Source organism: Telmatherina bonti, assembly GCF_933228915.1.
Source record: "Telmatherina bonti genome assembly, chromosome: 3".
In the NCBI taxonomy this organism is placed as follows: Eukaryota; Metazoa; Chordata; class Actinopteri; order Atheriniformes; family Telmatherinidae; genus Telmatherina; species Telmatherina bonti.
Genome location: NC_136621.1, coordinates 11,039,006 through 11,055,205, shown reverse-complemented (window position 1 = coordinate 11,055,205; position 16,200 = coordinate 11,039,006). Strand labels below are relative to the sequence as shown.

The following is a 16,200-nucleotide window of genomic DNA, read 5'->3' as shown; positions in this document are numbered from 1 at the left end:
GATCCATAAAGAAAGCACTCACTGTTTCTGTTTGTGTTGCATTAATAAGGCTATTGAAGATGAAGTCGGTTGTAATAATAAATATTTACGTGTCTTATCAGATGATTTCCAGGTACAGATCTACATGACTGGTTTGTGCAAATTCCAAAATGAGAAAAAAATTCTCACTGAAGATTTTTAATGGCTGCTGATTTGATTAGATCTTATCAGGCTGTTAAAGATAATCCTTTTACATATTTACATGGTTTTTTTTTATTTTAATCCTTCTGAAACGAGCACAGGATTAGAGCCATTAATCTATAAGATCTTATTACCCACATAGTACATTTATACAACAGTAAAACATTAAAGGGATTTGTATACGTGAGAGGTGAAGGAGGGAATTGAAAAAGTACAGACAATGACATTTTTATACATTAGACATAAATGTAACAGTGGTGTGGTCCAGTTCAGTGCAATAGAGTGAGGTTTACTGAGGAGTCAGCGAGACATCATTCGCACAAACTCTGCGGGAAGAAGGAAAATCGTATTACTGTTTAAATATAAAATTTGTTTTGTCTACATTTCTTCTGGGCTATTTTTACTAAATGAAAAGCACTGCATACCTTCGAAGTCAACCTGTCCATCGCCATTGAGATCCACGTCTCTCAGGATCTCATCGATCTCACGGTGGTTGAGCTGCTCTCCCATGAGTTTTTTCATGGCTTCCCTCAGCTCGCCAAGGCTAATCTGGCCATCGCCATCAGAGTCAAACTAAGGTGGAGCAGATAGTAAGCAAAAATGTAAGTAAAAGTTGGGAAAAAACTAAACAAAAATACTTCGAAAAACGGAAAAAGTAGCGTATTGTACACCTCTCTGAAAGCGTCCCTTAGCTCTTTCACCCCAATCATGTCTGCAGTCTCAGCGAGCATTTTGGGACCCATCAGCTCCACAAAGTCATCAAAGTCCACCCGGCCTCCACCTAAAAGCACGGAGACGACCGCGCTTTAACGTCTTTAACTGCCAGTAAATTAACAACAGCATAACCAGACTTATGAGACACTTTTATCTATGCATTAACCTGCCCTGAGTCTGTAAATGCAACACCAACAGTAAAACATTTCTTTACATTTTACAGCAAATTTAGAAGAAAGGACTCAGTAGAAACCTTGAACCTCCTGACAGCTACTCCGTAAAATGAGGAGAGTTTTTATTTGATTATGTGCAAAAGAAAATTACACACAGAAACCCCTAAAAGGGTCACATTCAGGAGCTTCAGAGTAAAAAAAACCCCAAAAAACTTCTCTGTTTACTGAGGGACGAGACAAACAAATGATGTATTTGTCATTTTAATGGCTCTATATATAAGTTTACAGGCTATAGGTAAGGATTTTCTATGCATTCATTCCGTTGTAAGGTTTTCATGTTGATTTCTGCAGTCTACTTCATCTAATCAGCATTTCTCTGTATCACAAACACACACACCCACACACACAAAACGAACAAACTGAACAAAAAAAATCCCTAATTTGATATTTTCCTGCGTATGTTTGCATGCAGGACTCACAGATCTGCTGGCTGAGTTCTATAAGTTCCATCTCTGTGGGCATGTATCCCATGGTCCTCATGCATTCGCCCAGGTCCTTACAGCTGATGAAGCCATCTTTGTCTTTGTCAAACTCCCGGAAAGCTTCACGCAGCTCTGAAAGGAAAACATACATGTGTGATGAGGACAGTAACCAACCTGTTAGGAGGATTTATTCATGTAGAAAATAGGAATATGGTTGTTCCACACAGCTCTGAGAAAAATGATGTAATCGCATTGGACATAGAAACAGCTCAGTGCTTTCGTCGATTCGAAAGTATGTTTTTCCATCTCATCGAGTGAGTTACGATATCATTGTTAAGGATGAAAAATAACGACTTTATGCTGACATTTAAATTAATTTCGGTCACCTAAGTTAAAACAAATTCAAAGTTTGAGAAAAATCTGGACTGTAAAGTTAGAAACAACCAATATTTCTGCGATTCTGGTTATCACATCTGACGTTATACTCAATCAAATACTGACAAATGTTTAACTTGTTGATTGTACAACTTTTTTTAAAAATTATTTTATCATTAAATCTTTATCATAACTATTCCCTGTGATTAAAAAAATCATCACACAAAACAGGCAAAAATCCTCTTTAATTGCTTAAGTGAAGTATTATTATTACAGAGAGAAAGTGGAACTCAGATCTGTTTTGTTTGCTGTTAAAAATATTTTTTTCATCCAAAAAATATTGAAACAAGTGCTTATTTTACCAGGTAAGTTGAGTTTTAAAAGGATTTGTGTTTATTTCTTCCATCCCTGCTTAATATTTCTGTAAATGTGGGAATGTGAAGCAGAAACGAGGAAGAGGAGGGACGGAAAGAAGGCTTAAACTGTGGGAAACTTCTGCTTTGAAAAATAATCCTTCACTTTGATCTTACATAGTGAAAATAAAAAAAGAAAGCAAATCAGAGCGGTCATGAATTCCTTAATGTCTTTAAACCCTGAAATACACAGAAGAGACACATTTTCTCATCTGCAGACGCTTCGAAGGGAGAGCATTTCAGGAAGAAGAGGAGGAATGGAGTCAAAGTTGGGGGGAGGATTTGGATTATGCTTCTCATGTCTTTGTACCTTCCATTTCCTCTGGTCGCAGGTCTCTGTCCTGCAGTGGCGTACGCGGGCAGCAGAGAGGGCAGAAATAAAAAGACATAAAAAGTTAGCAAGGTTTGACTTTTACCCTCACTTTCCGGCGTCTGGTGTAGTCATAGAAACAAACATAAAACCCAGCCTTGCGCTTCTCCTCCATCTTTTATTCCTCTGAAGCATCTTTTTCTTTCATTTTCATCCACTTGAGCAGAACTTCTGCTGCAGCATTCTGTGGTTTTGATCTGACTGACCTTGCCAACCTTTTCAGTGGAGTTGCTGTGTCCAAAATCCTGCCGCGCCACCTAAAGCCTGCCGGAAATGTGCCCCACAACATGCATTTTAAAAGCATTAAAATCTGACAGATGTACAATCAGATTCCCTTGGACTTTTCGCAGGAACGCTAGTGTAGTTTTGTACGCTCACGCTGCAGTAACGAGCCAAATAGCACCTTAAAAATGAAACACTTTGAGAAATGAACGACCACGAAAAAAAAAAAAAAAAAGGCAAAATCATGATGTTGACGTGGCTTCAGAGAGTGCTGGTGAGGATAAAAGTTGACCCCAGGATAAGTCTGTTCACTGCATGTTCTGCGAGGCTGTGACATCAGCAGAGGAATAATACAGGCCTGGATTAGAGGATGCAGGGGAGACTGCAGTGGCAAGGAGATTACAGCAGTAAATTGTATTACAAATCATGAAGGCTTATGGGTTTATCATTTCCCTATCTGAAGTTGATTTTCATCTGCATCTGCAGAACAGTTTCACTGGCTTTGCTTTTGCTTGAGCAGAAATTTGCACACCTGCACAAGTTAAATGAACGTAAACAGTCACCACTGTTTCATACAGTCGTGCTCAAACGTATTCATCCCCTCCTGTCAGAGAAGGAACAACACACATGCCTGTGAAATGAGCTGAAATAGACACAAGTAATAATAAATGATCATTTTATGAAAATCATCACATTAATCTATAATTCTGGTTTAATATAAATATGTTTTTTTTAAAAGCAAACAAATATGATAAAATAATATGTTACATCACTCATAAGCTAATATTTTATTGAACAATCCTTTTCCACGACTACAGTCAGGTGTTTTCTGCACCTGTTGACTCTTCATCAGAAAAGTGCTCGAATTTGTCCAGGATCCATTTGTTTTAATTTTTTTTTTAAATTTTTTTTATTTTTCTATTCAACTCATTTAAATGAAAAAAAAACAAACAAACAAAAAAAAAAAACGGGATACTATATCACTAAATTGTAATTTAGTAAATTTTGAGTTATTGTTCCTTCCTTTAGTCTCAAGTTATTTGAGTGACTGTTGTAAATTCAGCCTTTGCTTTAATGAATCAGTAGGAAAACATTGGAGGATGAAGTGTCAGAGGCTGATTTAGCCACATGAAGCTTCTCTTCTCATCACTCCCAAACTCCTTCGGATGCCAAAGATGTTTTGCTGAGAAAAACACTGAAGTGCTAACACTAAAACCAGACTGTACAGGAAGCATGCAGTGCAAAGCTTGTTTATTTATTTATATTTGCTCTTTTTTTTTTTTGTCATGCAAAGGGTATTAAAGTGAGATTAAAATCCAGGAAAGGGCATGACTCTTAACATACACTAATCTATGTACTCTGTTGAGGAATCCCCAAACATTTCTCTTTCTAAGACTTTAAAACCTGGAAGTCATTCAACATTTCCACGTGTGATGACTCAGGATGTATGCTGCACATCATCTACCTGGCGAGACCAGCTGGTCACCAGGAAGAACACTGCAGAGGCTGATCAGGAATGTTCTTACTTGATCTGATTGAATATTTGCACATTTCTATAAAAGAAGGTGGATTGTTGACTGAAAAAAATAGCTGATGCACAACAAAGCCTCTCTGCCTGATCCGCTGTTTTAAAGCTGACCTGTTGCAACACTTTCCAAGTATAATGTGCACGTTGTTTGATTGCGTGTCAGATAATCACTCGGTGTCGGATATATGATTTGAACTGTCTGAGCTGGAGACAGACACTGATAGACTAGTTTAAAAAATGCACTCAAAACATAAGCAGCTTCAGAATAACACACTTTAAACACATGCAAAGCTCATTCAGGCTTCTTTGTTTTGGTTTTTTAGGTTTCTCTTCTCTGGACTTCTGCGAAGCTCCGGTCCAGAGCAGAGTCAGAAAATACATCGCTCTGTAACACATTTAAAATATGAAGCACGAGTTCTTCTGCATCGCCAGCGTTGATCAAACATCTTCCTATAATACACATCTATGTTCCATTTTTCTTTGCACAGCAGTTTTACACAAACATGAATATAAAGGATTGATTGATGGGTGGCAGAAAGACGCTGAAGATGGATGGAGATGGGAGGAGCTGAACTGATTGAACGGATGACTTTGACTTCACCTTCCTTAGGACAGTCAGACTACTGTGAGCGTGTTGTAAGTGTGTGTGCGGTTAAATGTAATACATACAAGCTGGCTTTGTGCGAAGCCTTGTCTGAGGAAGATACAAGCAGGCCCCACTATGTTGTGCAGCATGTTGCAGTTCTTAACCAGAGCACAAAGGGGCTCATCGAACACACGCTCGTTCCCTCCGTCCTCCTCCTCCTCTGTGTCCACGTCCCCTGCACCACCCAGTGACCCCAGCATCGCAGCAGCCAATGGGGTGTCACTTCCTTCGACAGATGACATCCCCTTAGAGAAGAGGAACCAACGGGGTTACTGAACACATAGCTGTGACTTTAATTCCAACAAAACGGCATCAGACGTCAGAAATCTAAATGTAAACTTGAAATTATTACAATTATCTATTAAGTAGAAAACCTCTGCTTCTTCTAAATGAATGGCTTCCTTACCTTCTCCCTTTTACTGTTCTTTTTAGAAGCCTTGTTGATGTTTCCCATCCCACCAACCTGCGGTTGCCCCCCCCTCCCCACCTCTCTTCCTTTGCAGTCCCAAAAACTCTTCCAGGTTTCTCCTCTTTTCCTCTTTTGCTCCTTCTCTGCTCAAACGTTGCATAAAAGTCCAAGACCAGTGCTGGATCAGTCACATCCCAGGGCGAAGAGCCTTTCAGCGCTCAGTCAGGCGAAGAATAGTGGTTCACTTACACTACTACTAAACTACAAACGGCGACTCCTGTCAGTACATGTGCTCCGGTCCCAGATCCTATTGGTCCCCTCAGACGTAAGGCAGGTGCATGGTGGCGCATTAAATCCTTCACTCCTGGACTGTCCTGATGAGCGATGAGACGTTTAGTGTGACATCATGGAACAGCGACAGGGTGATGGAGATTTCCGAGGTATGGCTTAGAGCACTGGGTCATATCTGGACCAATACATGCAACTGCTGTTAAACTCTGGCTCTGATTGCAGGACTCGACCATTTTTTCTCTCCCTTTCTATCTCATTCTGCCCTCCTCTCTCTCTCTCTCTCTAATACGCACACAAACTCACTATTTTACTGTTTGTCTGTCACCCCCTCTTGTCACAAGTGATTCCTTGAATTTAGACCAACTTAATCTAATCCATCCCACCCACCTTCCCCACTCTGCCTCTCAAATATTGTACTTATGGTCTGAAAATGACGAGTCTGGCAGAACTCTGGGGGTTTAGATGTGTGTGTGTGCTGGAGAAAGAGAGAGTTACAGGGGGAGGGGATGGTAGAATTATGGATGGAGAGTTGGCTGCCTGTTTAATCCGTGGAATTTCAGATTAGAGAGAAAAGAGCGATGTTGACAGACGATGGGAGTAATGGGGCCGCAAGTGGAGAAAACAGGAGGAACGTTTAAATTAGTCAGCAACGTTTCAGGCCGGTAAAGTCAAGAATTATTGAAGAGAAAAAAACATAAATCCAAAAAGACAACACGTTTGAAGACACGTCCTCAAGCCTCTTCCCAATCTAAAACAATATTTTTACAGTTAATTAAAGGAGATGTGTAAATAATCAGTTTCATTTGAGCTTAAATATTTGACCACAAATGCATGCCAGAGATGGCTTGTTGTAAAAGTCTGTCCAAACTTTTGACTGGTACTATGAAAGCTACATATGCACAAGTTAAAACACATATTACAGCATGAGAGACAAAGAGCAAAGCTGATTATCAAGCTGTGTATCGCTCAGAGAAACCCTGAGAGCAACGTGGGAGATGCTGCAGGCCTCAGTTAGCGCAGACAAATGCTGAATAGATATGTGTGAGTTTCAGGGATTTCAGGAGAAAAACCTGTTCTGTATAAAAGAGAAAACTCTTCTAATTTGCAAAGTTACCACTAAACAGTCATCAAAACTTCTCAAACAGTGTGTTGAGAACAGAACGGTCATAAAGCTCAGCAGTGTATTTGGAGTAAACCAAACTGTCCAGCGTGCTGCCGACTGAACCATCAGGGAAGAGCTGATGGTTTGGTCTATTCTGCTGCTAAGGACCCAGACAGTCATGGAGTAAACCCAAGCGGCAACCTTCGGCAGTCAAAAGTGAAGCCTATGCGGAAGTGCATAAAACTGCAGGTCCCCCTTCATCCACTAGGGGCTCCAAAACAGAGCAAATCCCCATAGACTCCCATGTTAAAAAGGCCAACTTCATGGCAGAAATAAACATGTTTACAGCCTGGTTGAAAAATCCATTTTCGGTTTATAGGTCAGGTTTACCTTCATGACAACTGTGGGGGGAGTGGATTTTTTTCTAACTTGCCCGTTTTAGAGTAATTTAATCTCAAAGTTTGGCAAATTTAGGGGAGTGTCCTTTTGATTGACAGGTACCAATCTCTGGCTTCAAGTCTAAAGAATGTAGAACAACTGTGGTTTTTAGCAGGTTAACAATGTGACTTAGCTTTAGCCTGCTTACCTCCGTTAGCTGGTTATCTCCCGTTATCTCAGGGTTAGCTCGGTTAGCTTTTAGCTACAGAAAGCTCGGAGTTCGCTCGAAGTCAATCATCCACCATGATGCTCACGGCTCCCCTCTCAGCTCCACCTCTTTGCCCATATTTGTATTTTCCGGGTGAGACGACGTGCATGACGCTGCCAACATGGCGATGGTAGGAACCGCCCACAGAGCTTCAATTTAGCTCTTCAGAAACCTATGGGTGACGTCACGGAGGCTCCGTCCATCTCTTTATATACAGTCTATGAGTAAACCAAGAACTCCACTGTATACCATAATACTCTGGGGTCAAACAGGAGTCTGTCCATTAGCCAAACAACAGTGGCACGTTCAGCAGGGCGTTCATCACAAACACGGCAGCAACAATGCATCACAACAGAACAAAATAAAACTTAAGAAGCTGCAGTTTCCAGTCAGTGTCTGAACCTCAGCCTGGCTGCTGCAGTTGGATCTTAGTTCTGTAAACGCTGTCATTTTTCATTGACTTCATGAATCCTAATAAACTTTCCTGAGCCACCTCTCTGACTTGGTTTGAGTATGCCAAGCCAAAAATAAATATTGATTATCTCGTTGCTGCGTAACCCTGTAGAGCCCAACGTGGCGTTTTTGATAAGTAAAGTTTCTGAAACATTTTGCATCATTTTATTGTAAAAACAAAACTTTGCTTGAGATTCTGTTGAACACAATCTGATACATCCCTTCAGCCCCTTACAGACACAAGCAAGAAGAAGATTACACTAATAATTTGAATGATTTAATAAAGCCTAATTCCTCTGCAACGATGTGAGAGAATGAGAACATTGTGCAGAAAACTACTAGTTTGTAAGATTTTCAATATTTTCAAAATAAATTAACTGAAAAAATAACTACAATCATAATTAGATAGTTTTTTTTAAACGTGTAGGTTCCAGTCTGTCCATATTTGATGTGTCATTAAATTACAAGTTTAATTAATGACAAAGACCCTTCTTAAATGTTTGCCTACCAGTAAAAAAAAAGTGCTTTTTGTCATTTGTCATTAATTAAACTTGTAATTTAATAAAACATCAAATGTGGACAAACTGGAACCTACATGTTCAAAAAACTTTCTAATTATGATTGTAGTTATTTTATTAGTTAATTTATTTTAAAAATATTGAAAATCTTACATACTCCACCTTTAAAGCGGCTCTATGAACTATTTTAGCTTTCTGAACTTACTATACTATAACTATAGTGTTAAATACGCATCAGACATATGAGCGTTTTTTCAATCATCTAAAAGCATGTTTGAGTTTTCCAGCAGCCTTTGCGGTAGGTTTCCATGGTGACGGAAACAATTAGTTTAAGAGTTTTTTTCTACTTTGAAATGTCAGTGACGTCCCGGGGGAGGGACTCACTGATTGGTCATCTTCTCCAGGTTGTCCATGTTAATGAGAAGAAAGTCACGCCCACCTTCACTGCTTATTGTCTTTCTGGACTTGCATATTAAAATAAATCAGACTGAAACAATACCTAATAAGAAACTTTAATGCTGCTACAGTTGTTTCTACAAGCTGCTGAATAGCAGTGTGTGCTCAGTATTTCACATCTTTTAGCATCTGAGTTGCTCCTTAAACTTTTCCATGTGCTCTTTTCAGCTGAACTGGTTTTTACATGACTTTTAGATCTGGCAACCTGTGAACTGAAGCATAATGTCACTTTTTCTCCTACATGACTACAGCTCATCATCATAGATGATTTCATTTTATTATGATTTCTGACCTTTGGCTCTTTTTTTATTTTGTTTAGTTTGACCTCTTATATCTTGACTGAATAAAATCTGCAAATCCCCCAGATGGCACCGAGGGAAGAAACATGATGTGAAGAAATAAAACTGTCTTCACTGATTTTTTTCCCCCCAGAGATTTACTTTTTAAGAACCTACATTGTTTTTTTAATTTTACTGATATGATTGATGCAGAATCATCACAGGCCTGTATTATCTGTCACAACATTCGGACATTTGTCCTCAGAACTGAGCCGGTATGTATGGTGACATACAGTATATGATTAATCATTTGCATACAGTGAGCTTTTTCATAATCTAATTTTATGAAAGTATGAGTGTGTGTCATGTGTCAATGTCCATTATGCCACAACTCATGCCAAGCCATGTGTGTGTGTGTGTCAGAGATTAACACGCGTAAAACCAAAGCCGCAACCCTAATCCTCAGTGGTCAGTTCTGAACTTGCATGTTGTTTTGTGTCGGTCTACATGTCCCCAATATTTGTTCTCCAGATTACCCTCCCACATCTGTTTTCTGTCTCTTCTTCATCAGTTCCTCTTTAGCTTATTGCTTTAGATTTCTGTCCTCATCACTTTTTTTTGTTTCTATTGTTTTTAAAGATAAAAACAAACTTATATTTATTTAGTGGAGACATTAATGTCCCTGCCTGCGATGGACTGGTGACCTGTCCAGCGTGTACCCTGCCTTTCATCTGATATTTGATGGGATGGGCTCCAACTTCCCCGTGACCCTGAACTGAACTAAGTGTATAAAACATGAACGAATTAATAATGTCACCAAATCGCCAGCAGAGCGCAGCAAAGCTCAGCGTGTTGTCGGCTGAAAAGTTACAGTGTAAGTGGTAAAACTAACGGACAACCACCAGATGTCCGCCTCAGACAGCTTATCGAGCTGATCTCATCTCATAAAAAAGGCTAAATTATTTGAAATGCTTCTTAACTTATATTTTCATTTTCTAGGTATCAACTTTGCTCAGCTTGAGCTTAAAGGAAAGTCTTAATATTTCATTTTATTTAGTGTTTTTTAGCTGCTTTTACAATTGAGTTTCTGTGTGTTTCCACAGCAACACTCTGGGTCCTAAAGAACAACCTTCCTAACTCTCCATGTGTACCTAACATATGACCCGCTGACAAGGAAAGTTAGATTGGAGATATTCTCCTGACCCACAACAGAGTCACAGGGTGACTGTGTGTCAACAAGCTATATGTAAAAACATAGTTTAACAATCACACCAGCAAAACTGCATACAACAGTACAAGAGTACAACAGTTCATCATGATCTTGGCATATTTAAAGGAAAAAAATATGTTTTTTCTGCTGAGAATAATTTTAGTAAAGAGTACAGAGAAAAACAAAATAACAGGCATCAAACGATGTGAATATACAGTCTCCTAGTTACATAAGAGTCGGGACCCTGACCACTGATCCAGCTGGACTCCTGGCAGATTGATATAAAATGTCATATAAGGAAATTTTCCCAGCATTACTTTCATTTAGATATTTTGTAAACATACACAGAATCTTCTGATTGACTAAAATAAAGGCACCAGGTGGTGTCAAGTGGAATCATTACACAATGCAGATCTGTGCAAGAAGTAAAAGCTTTTCTACACAGCAAGATAAAAGACAAACAGGTTGTGTTTTGTTTGTGTGAGGATGAAAAAACTAAAGGAAAAAAAGAGAAAAGCAGCACATTCATCCTGCTTGCAGCCAAAAAAACGAAACAAAGCATTTTCATCCCTCGACAACAGTAAACGCCTGAACAGTAATCACATTAAATGCCTGAAAAACACAGAAGATCGGCCAACAGCAATCCAGAGCTGAAAAAAACCCCACAATGGATGCTTTCCAAAAGTTGGGATTTTCATGCCCTGCTGTGTTAATAGCTTTACTGTAGGTCAGGTCATTTTGCCCAGATTGGGTGTTTGGGTGTATTTACGTGTTGGCACGTAAACATGAACTTACAGCAGTCTGCAATTAGGTTCAATCAAGGCAAACGAAGCGATTTAGAAGCTAAACTTTCCAGACGTACATTGTGACTTTAAACATCACCAAACCGAAGGTGGTTTTACAGCCGTCATCACGTAAATATCCACCAGCAGCAGCCTGCATAGTATCGCTGTCTTAATCTGCATTTCCTGTACGGATGGAAACATAATCCCGGTGCATTAAAGACTTGTAATAACACGCTTAAAGTGAAGCATACTAACCCTGTTTGATGGTAACATGAAGAACTCCTCCTCTCAGTTAGCCTCGTCTGTTTACTCTGCCCCAACTTTTCTTCTACCTTAAAGTGTGAGAAAATCTCCAAACCTGCCATTTTTATACAATCTTAATAAAAACTACTGCACAAAATCATCAATAATTGGATGGTGGATCTGTGTGAGGAATTCTAAACACAATCCGGAGCATAAATTTTTCTGTTCTGTGCTTTTAAAGATCTTTTAATTTAGAGTGGAGAGAATGACATTTGATCCAAAAGAGGCAGAAAATGAACAAATACATTATTTTGATTCTTTCAAGCAATTTGATTTCTTTAAAGCAGATTATGAAGAGAAGCTGTCAAAATTCACAGTTTAGCAGATGTTTTGATGAGTTGCTGATGACCTAAAACTGAACCGAGTGATGACAAAAAAAACCCAAAACCACACAGTGATGCTTCTCCCTCAGATGAAGAGCATGTTAAACGTGAAGCAAGTTACTTCTAGAAATGAAAGACGACCCATTAAAGCAACAAAAACTGAAAACCAAGATAGCTACATCAAGACCATCTCTGCTGAAATAGATCTCTCTCTGTTTAGCTACATTGTCTCACATACTGGTATGGATGGAGACACTGCGAGAAGCACTGAGTGAAACGGTATCTGCTGTCAGTTTAAAAGGTTTCTGGTTTCCACTTCTCATCTGTGATTCCAGCCACTCTATTGTCTGACCGGCATGTTATCCTCTCTTTTAAAATGAGCGTCACACACATTTTCCTTTGCTGTGTCAGTAAAGTCTGGTCTCTTCGCCTGCACAGAGACACACAGAGAGCTACTCTGGCGCGTACAAAGTACTCACTAGACCAGTGTTTCCAAACTTTTTCATCGACCACAATAATGCCGAACCCCCTTCCTGTCTCGTGAACCAAAGAAACATACAAAAAAATGTGTCTTTTGTTTTAGTGGCTGTATTGCAGGTAACTATAATTAAAACCGTGTCAGTGTTATTATCCATTCTTCTGCTTTAATGTGAAACATTTTAAACCAGGAATCTCTGCGAACTACTTTATGAGAGTGGATTCTCTGAGACGAAGCTGCTTTAGTGTAACAACTTTGTTATATATGATAGCTAGATAGTTTATTTCTAAAGTAACCTGCAGGCTTTTCTTTGTGTTCAGGATGAAAAGTCCCTGAGTGGTGGTGCAACTTGTTTGGCTTCATACTTCATTAAATTAGATGACAATATTTTGGCACATGCAAAAGACGAGTCTCATTATTACCCAACATTGGTTATTACTATTACTGGTCAAGCTGGGACAGATCTGCTCCATCATAGTTTGTTCTCTTTTTTTTATTACTTGAAGTCTCTCTTGTTGGTTTATGATCATTTTCTATGAGTACTTTTACAAATGTATCCATTGTAAAAACTCCCGAGTTTTAATTAGCCTTGCTGCGCCCCTCCTGTAATAACTCTGGGCCACCCTTTGGGAACCACTGCACTTGACAATAATTACATAAATAAATAAGCTCTGATCTAATCACAACTGCAAATATGAATGCAAATGGAAACATTTTGTGTGTCAAATGTCAAATTTGATCAAATGTAATTACTACTGCCTCGATTACCATTAGATTGTCTTACCAGGCTGCGGATATGAGCCTCCTCTAAAGGAAAACCCAATGAGAAGATGAGTTCAGTCATTTCTTTTGCCACCTGAAAGGAGCTTGTTTGGAATATTTGACCCAGAGGTAAACTTAAAGAGACCTCTAAGATTCATTCATTCATTATCCTAACTGCTTAGTCCAATGAAGGGTCGCGGGGAAGCTGGAGCCTATCCCAGCAGTTTTTGGGCGAAAGGCTGGGTACACCCTGGACAGCTCGCCAGTCCATCACAGGACCTCTAAACTGAGACTAATAAAACAACACATGCTGCACAGATTATGCCTCCCAGGTGACTCGATCCGTCCTGAAGACCTGAGAGGGTCTGAGCTCCTGTTGCTACTCCTGAGAGCTACATAAGCGGTTGAGGATAGATGTTTTCCTAAACCTAACCAGATACCTAACCAAACCACGTTGCCTACGTTTTAAAATGCAGATTGTGACATCATCTGAAACAATACAGAAATGGTGGTGTGGTTGGCTGGAGCCAAACTTTGATCTCTTTTGTTCTAATTAATCAACTTTTAAAATGTGTGTTTTTCATAAGAATAAGATCAGAATAATGAAATAATCACATCTTATGAGTGCCTTAACCTTTATTATGTTATTGGTCAATTTGACCCATTTCAGTTTTTTTTGATGAACACACTACTGGTTAAACTTTCTTTTTCTTCATGAAAATTTGTGACTTTTTCTTTTCTGGCCTCATGAACCTTTGAGGGAAATTTGGAGAATTTGATGTGTAGTCAAACATCTGTGCAGTGTTTGTATAGAAAGATGATGTTGGGGGTCATTTTGACCCAGACACTTTTGTGTGGGTAAGTCGCTGATTAGAGTAAAAAAATGTCTCTTTAATGTACCTAATTTTAATGACTTAATAATGTTTTTATTGCTTTAGAATAGACATTCATACACAGACACTCAGGTGTGTCTTGGGGTTAAACTTTCTCGCCCCTGTACTGTAAGTCTGTGGAAGGAAGATCCTTCCAGCAACAATGTCTCTGGAGACATTTGACATAAAATCTTGAGTCATCTGATTTGACAACCGCGATACCAGAGTGAATTGACATGAAAGAGACAACCTAGCTGTGATCAGATGTATGGGATAAATGGGTTGAAATTCTACTTTTGTTGTACAATCTTGGTTTGCATGTTACTGTCAATGAGCGCCTTATTTCATTCAGGCGGTGCTGTCCTTTCAGTGCATGCCCGACAATCCTGTCAAGTATGGCTTAAAGATATGGATAGCCTGTGATTCAAAATCTATCTATGCATAAAACGTGTACACTGGAAAGCCACCTGGAGGTGCATAATATCACATGTGACGACTTCTTTACATCCTACTGCCTTGGAGACGAACTTCTAAAGGGAAAGCTATATGTTTCTAACAGTTACAAAAAACAAGCCAGAACTTGCAAGAATTACATCTGCAGAAAAAACGCTGTTACTGTCTGTCCATCATCTGGAGGACATTGAAAATATTCAAACTGAGAAAATCAGAGAAAATGGGGCAAGTTAAAAGTGTTTGTGAGGAGGGAAAAACAAAAACAGTTATTAAATATGGTGTTCTAGTTAAAAGATGATATTGAATGTTTTTTTTTCTAAATGTTTACATAATCTGAAAAACAGTTGTTATTGGTTGAACTAGATTTCTTAAATGTTGTGAGTGGATTTACACAGTGTGGGTCAAAATGACCCGCAACATAATCAATGTGATTTTTTTTTCAACATAATACAAAGGGTAAGCTCTTGTTGGGTTAAAACAGGGTGGATAAAATGCTGTTATGGCTACCGTATAGCAGCTAATCCTGCAAGTCATTGTCAAAGTTACGTCTCTAGAAAATATCCAAAGCACCTTTAAGAGTAGAGAAAGACAGGAAGAAATTATGTTAGAAACAGCGTTTGATCCGATATAAAATATAAATCAGCGGGAGACCACATAAAGAAAGGGTGCTGTTCCAGTCAGTGAGGGATTTCCATTTAACCTGACATGGTTTTTCAGACTGCAGACGCATATGGCTGTCTGGATTGTCCTACATTCCCTGCTCTCATTCTCGCCCACCTACCCACTACCAAAAGGAGGATAATGCTTTTTGCACCTGTCCAGGTTTTGCTGATGCATTTTCATGTCATATAAAAGTTGGATTTTTGCTCCTTTTGAGGTCCAGGAGGTTATATGGATTATTCTGTTAAATAGGATGAGGGCATATAATGTCACAGAGAAGTCAGAACTGCATGTTCTTTATCTCCATGTTCAGCAGTATAGAGCACAACTGTTGCTGCACGCAGCGGCGCAACCATAATGGTCCATCAACTAACCTAGTTTTAAATCTGTCGGTGAAATCTGCTCTTGTTTTCATAGACATGCTGCAGCTGCTTGTGTGCATCGTCGAAGATAATTCAGATCTGACTTGCTAAATTTATCTAAAAGAATGTAGCATCAGCAGTTATTTAGAGTTTATGCTTATAAAGGAGGTATTTTTTATTGCTGATTATAGTTATTAATGCAAATTAGAATAGATACACTTCCTACTTTCAGTTCTCCTGTCGAACGGCAGACACTGTAGAAACAATTTATTGCTGTGATAGATACGACGGATATTCTTGATTTTAATCTATTGTTTATTAAAAGGTACTTTCTGTTTTTGAAAATCAGACTTTTTTCAGAGTTAGGATTAGAGATTGGAGTTTCCTCTGCAGCAGCAGCAGCAGTAAGCACTCGTCTAAGCTCTAATCTGCCTGTACATTGCAATCAATCTCTTCTTTGTTTCTTCATAACCATTTGGCCATCCATCCATCCCTCATCCCAGCACGCCCCTTTCTTCAGTTTCTCATGGCTCCATCTGTTGCTGGGTGTATGGATGACTAATGTGAACAAAGAGCTGAAAAAAATGAAAAGAAAAATAGCAGCGCTGTTGTTGTTTTTTCTCATTGCTGTTGACTTTGTGATTATCTTTTGGAAGCAGAAGCCTGAAAGTGACATGCTGACAGACATGTGACCTGAGTGTTTCTGGTCAAACTCACACAGAAACACTCTTACTGC

The 16,200-nt window shown here is 39.1% G+C and overlaps 1 protein-coding gene across 1 annotated transcript; it reads right to left on the bottom strand.

Annotated features, from left to right (window-relative positions):
- Positions 1-480: 480 nt before the first annotated feature.
- Positions 481-5,557, bottom strand: cabp2a (calcium binding protein 2a; the record flags this gene model as incomplete). The annotated part of the gene is made up of 7 exons (XM_079265146.1): positions 481-506; positions 606-753; positions 852-961; positions 1,547-1,681; positions 2,648-2,678; positions 5,127-5,348; positions 5,510-5,557. The coding sequence occupies 7 exons, from the start codon at positions 5,555-5,557 to the stop codon at positions 481-483; spliced, it is 720 nt and encodes a 239-aa protein (XP_079121272.1).
- Between the last annotated feature and the right edge of the window lie 10,643 nt (positions 5,558-16,200).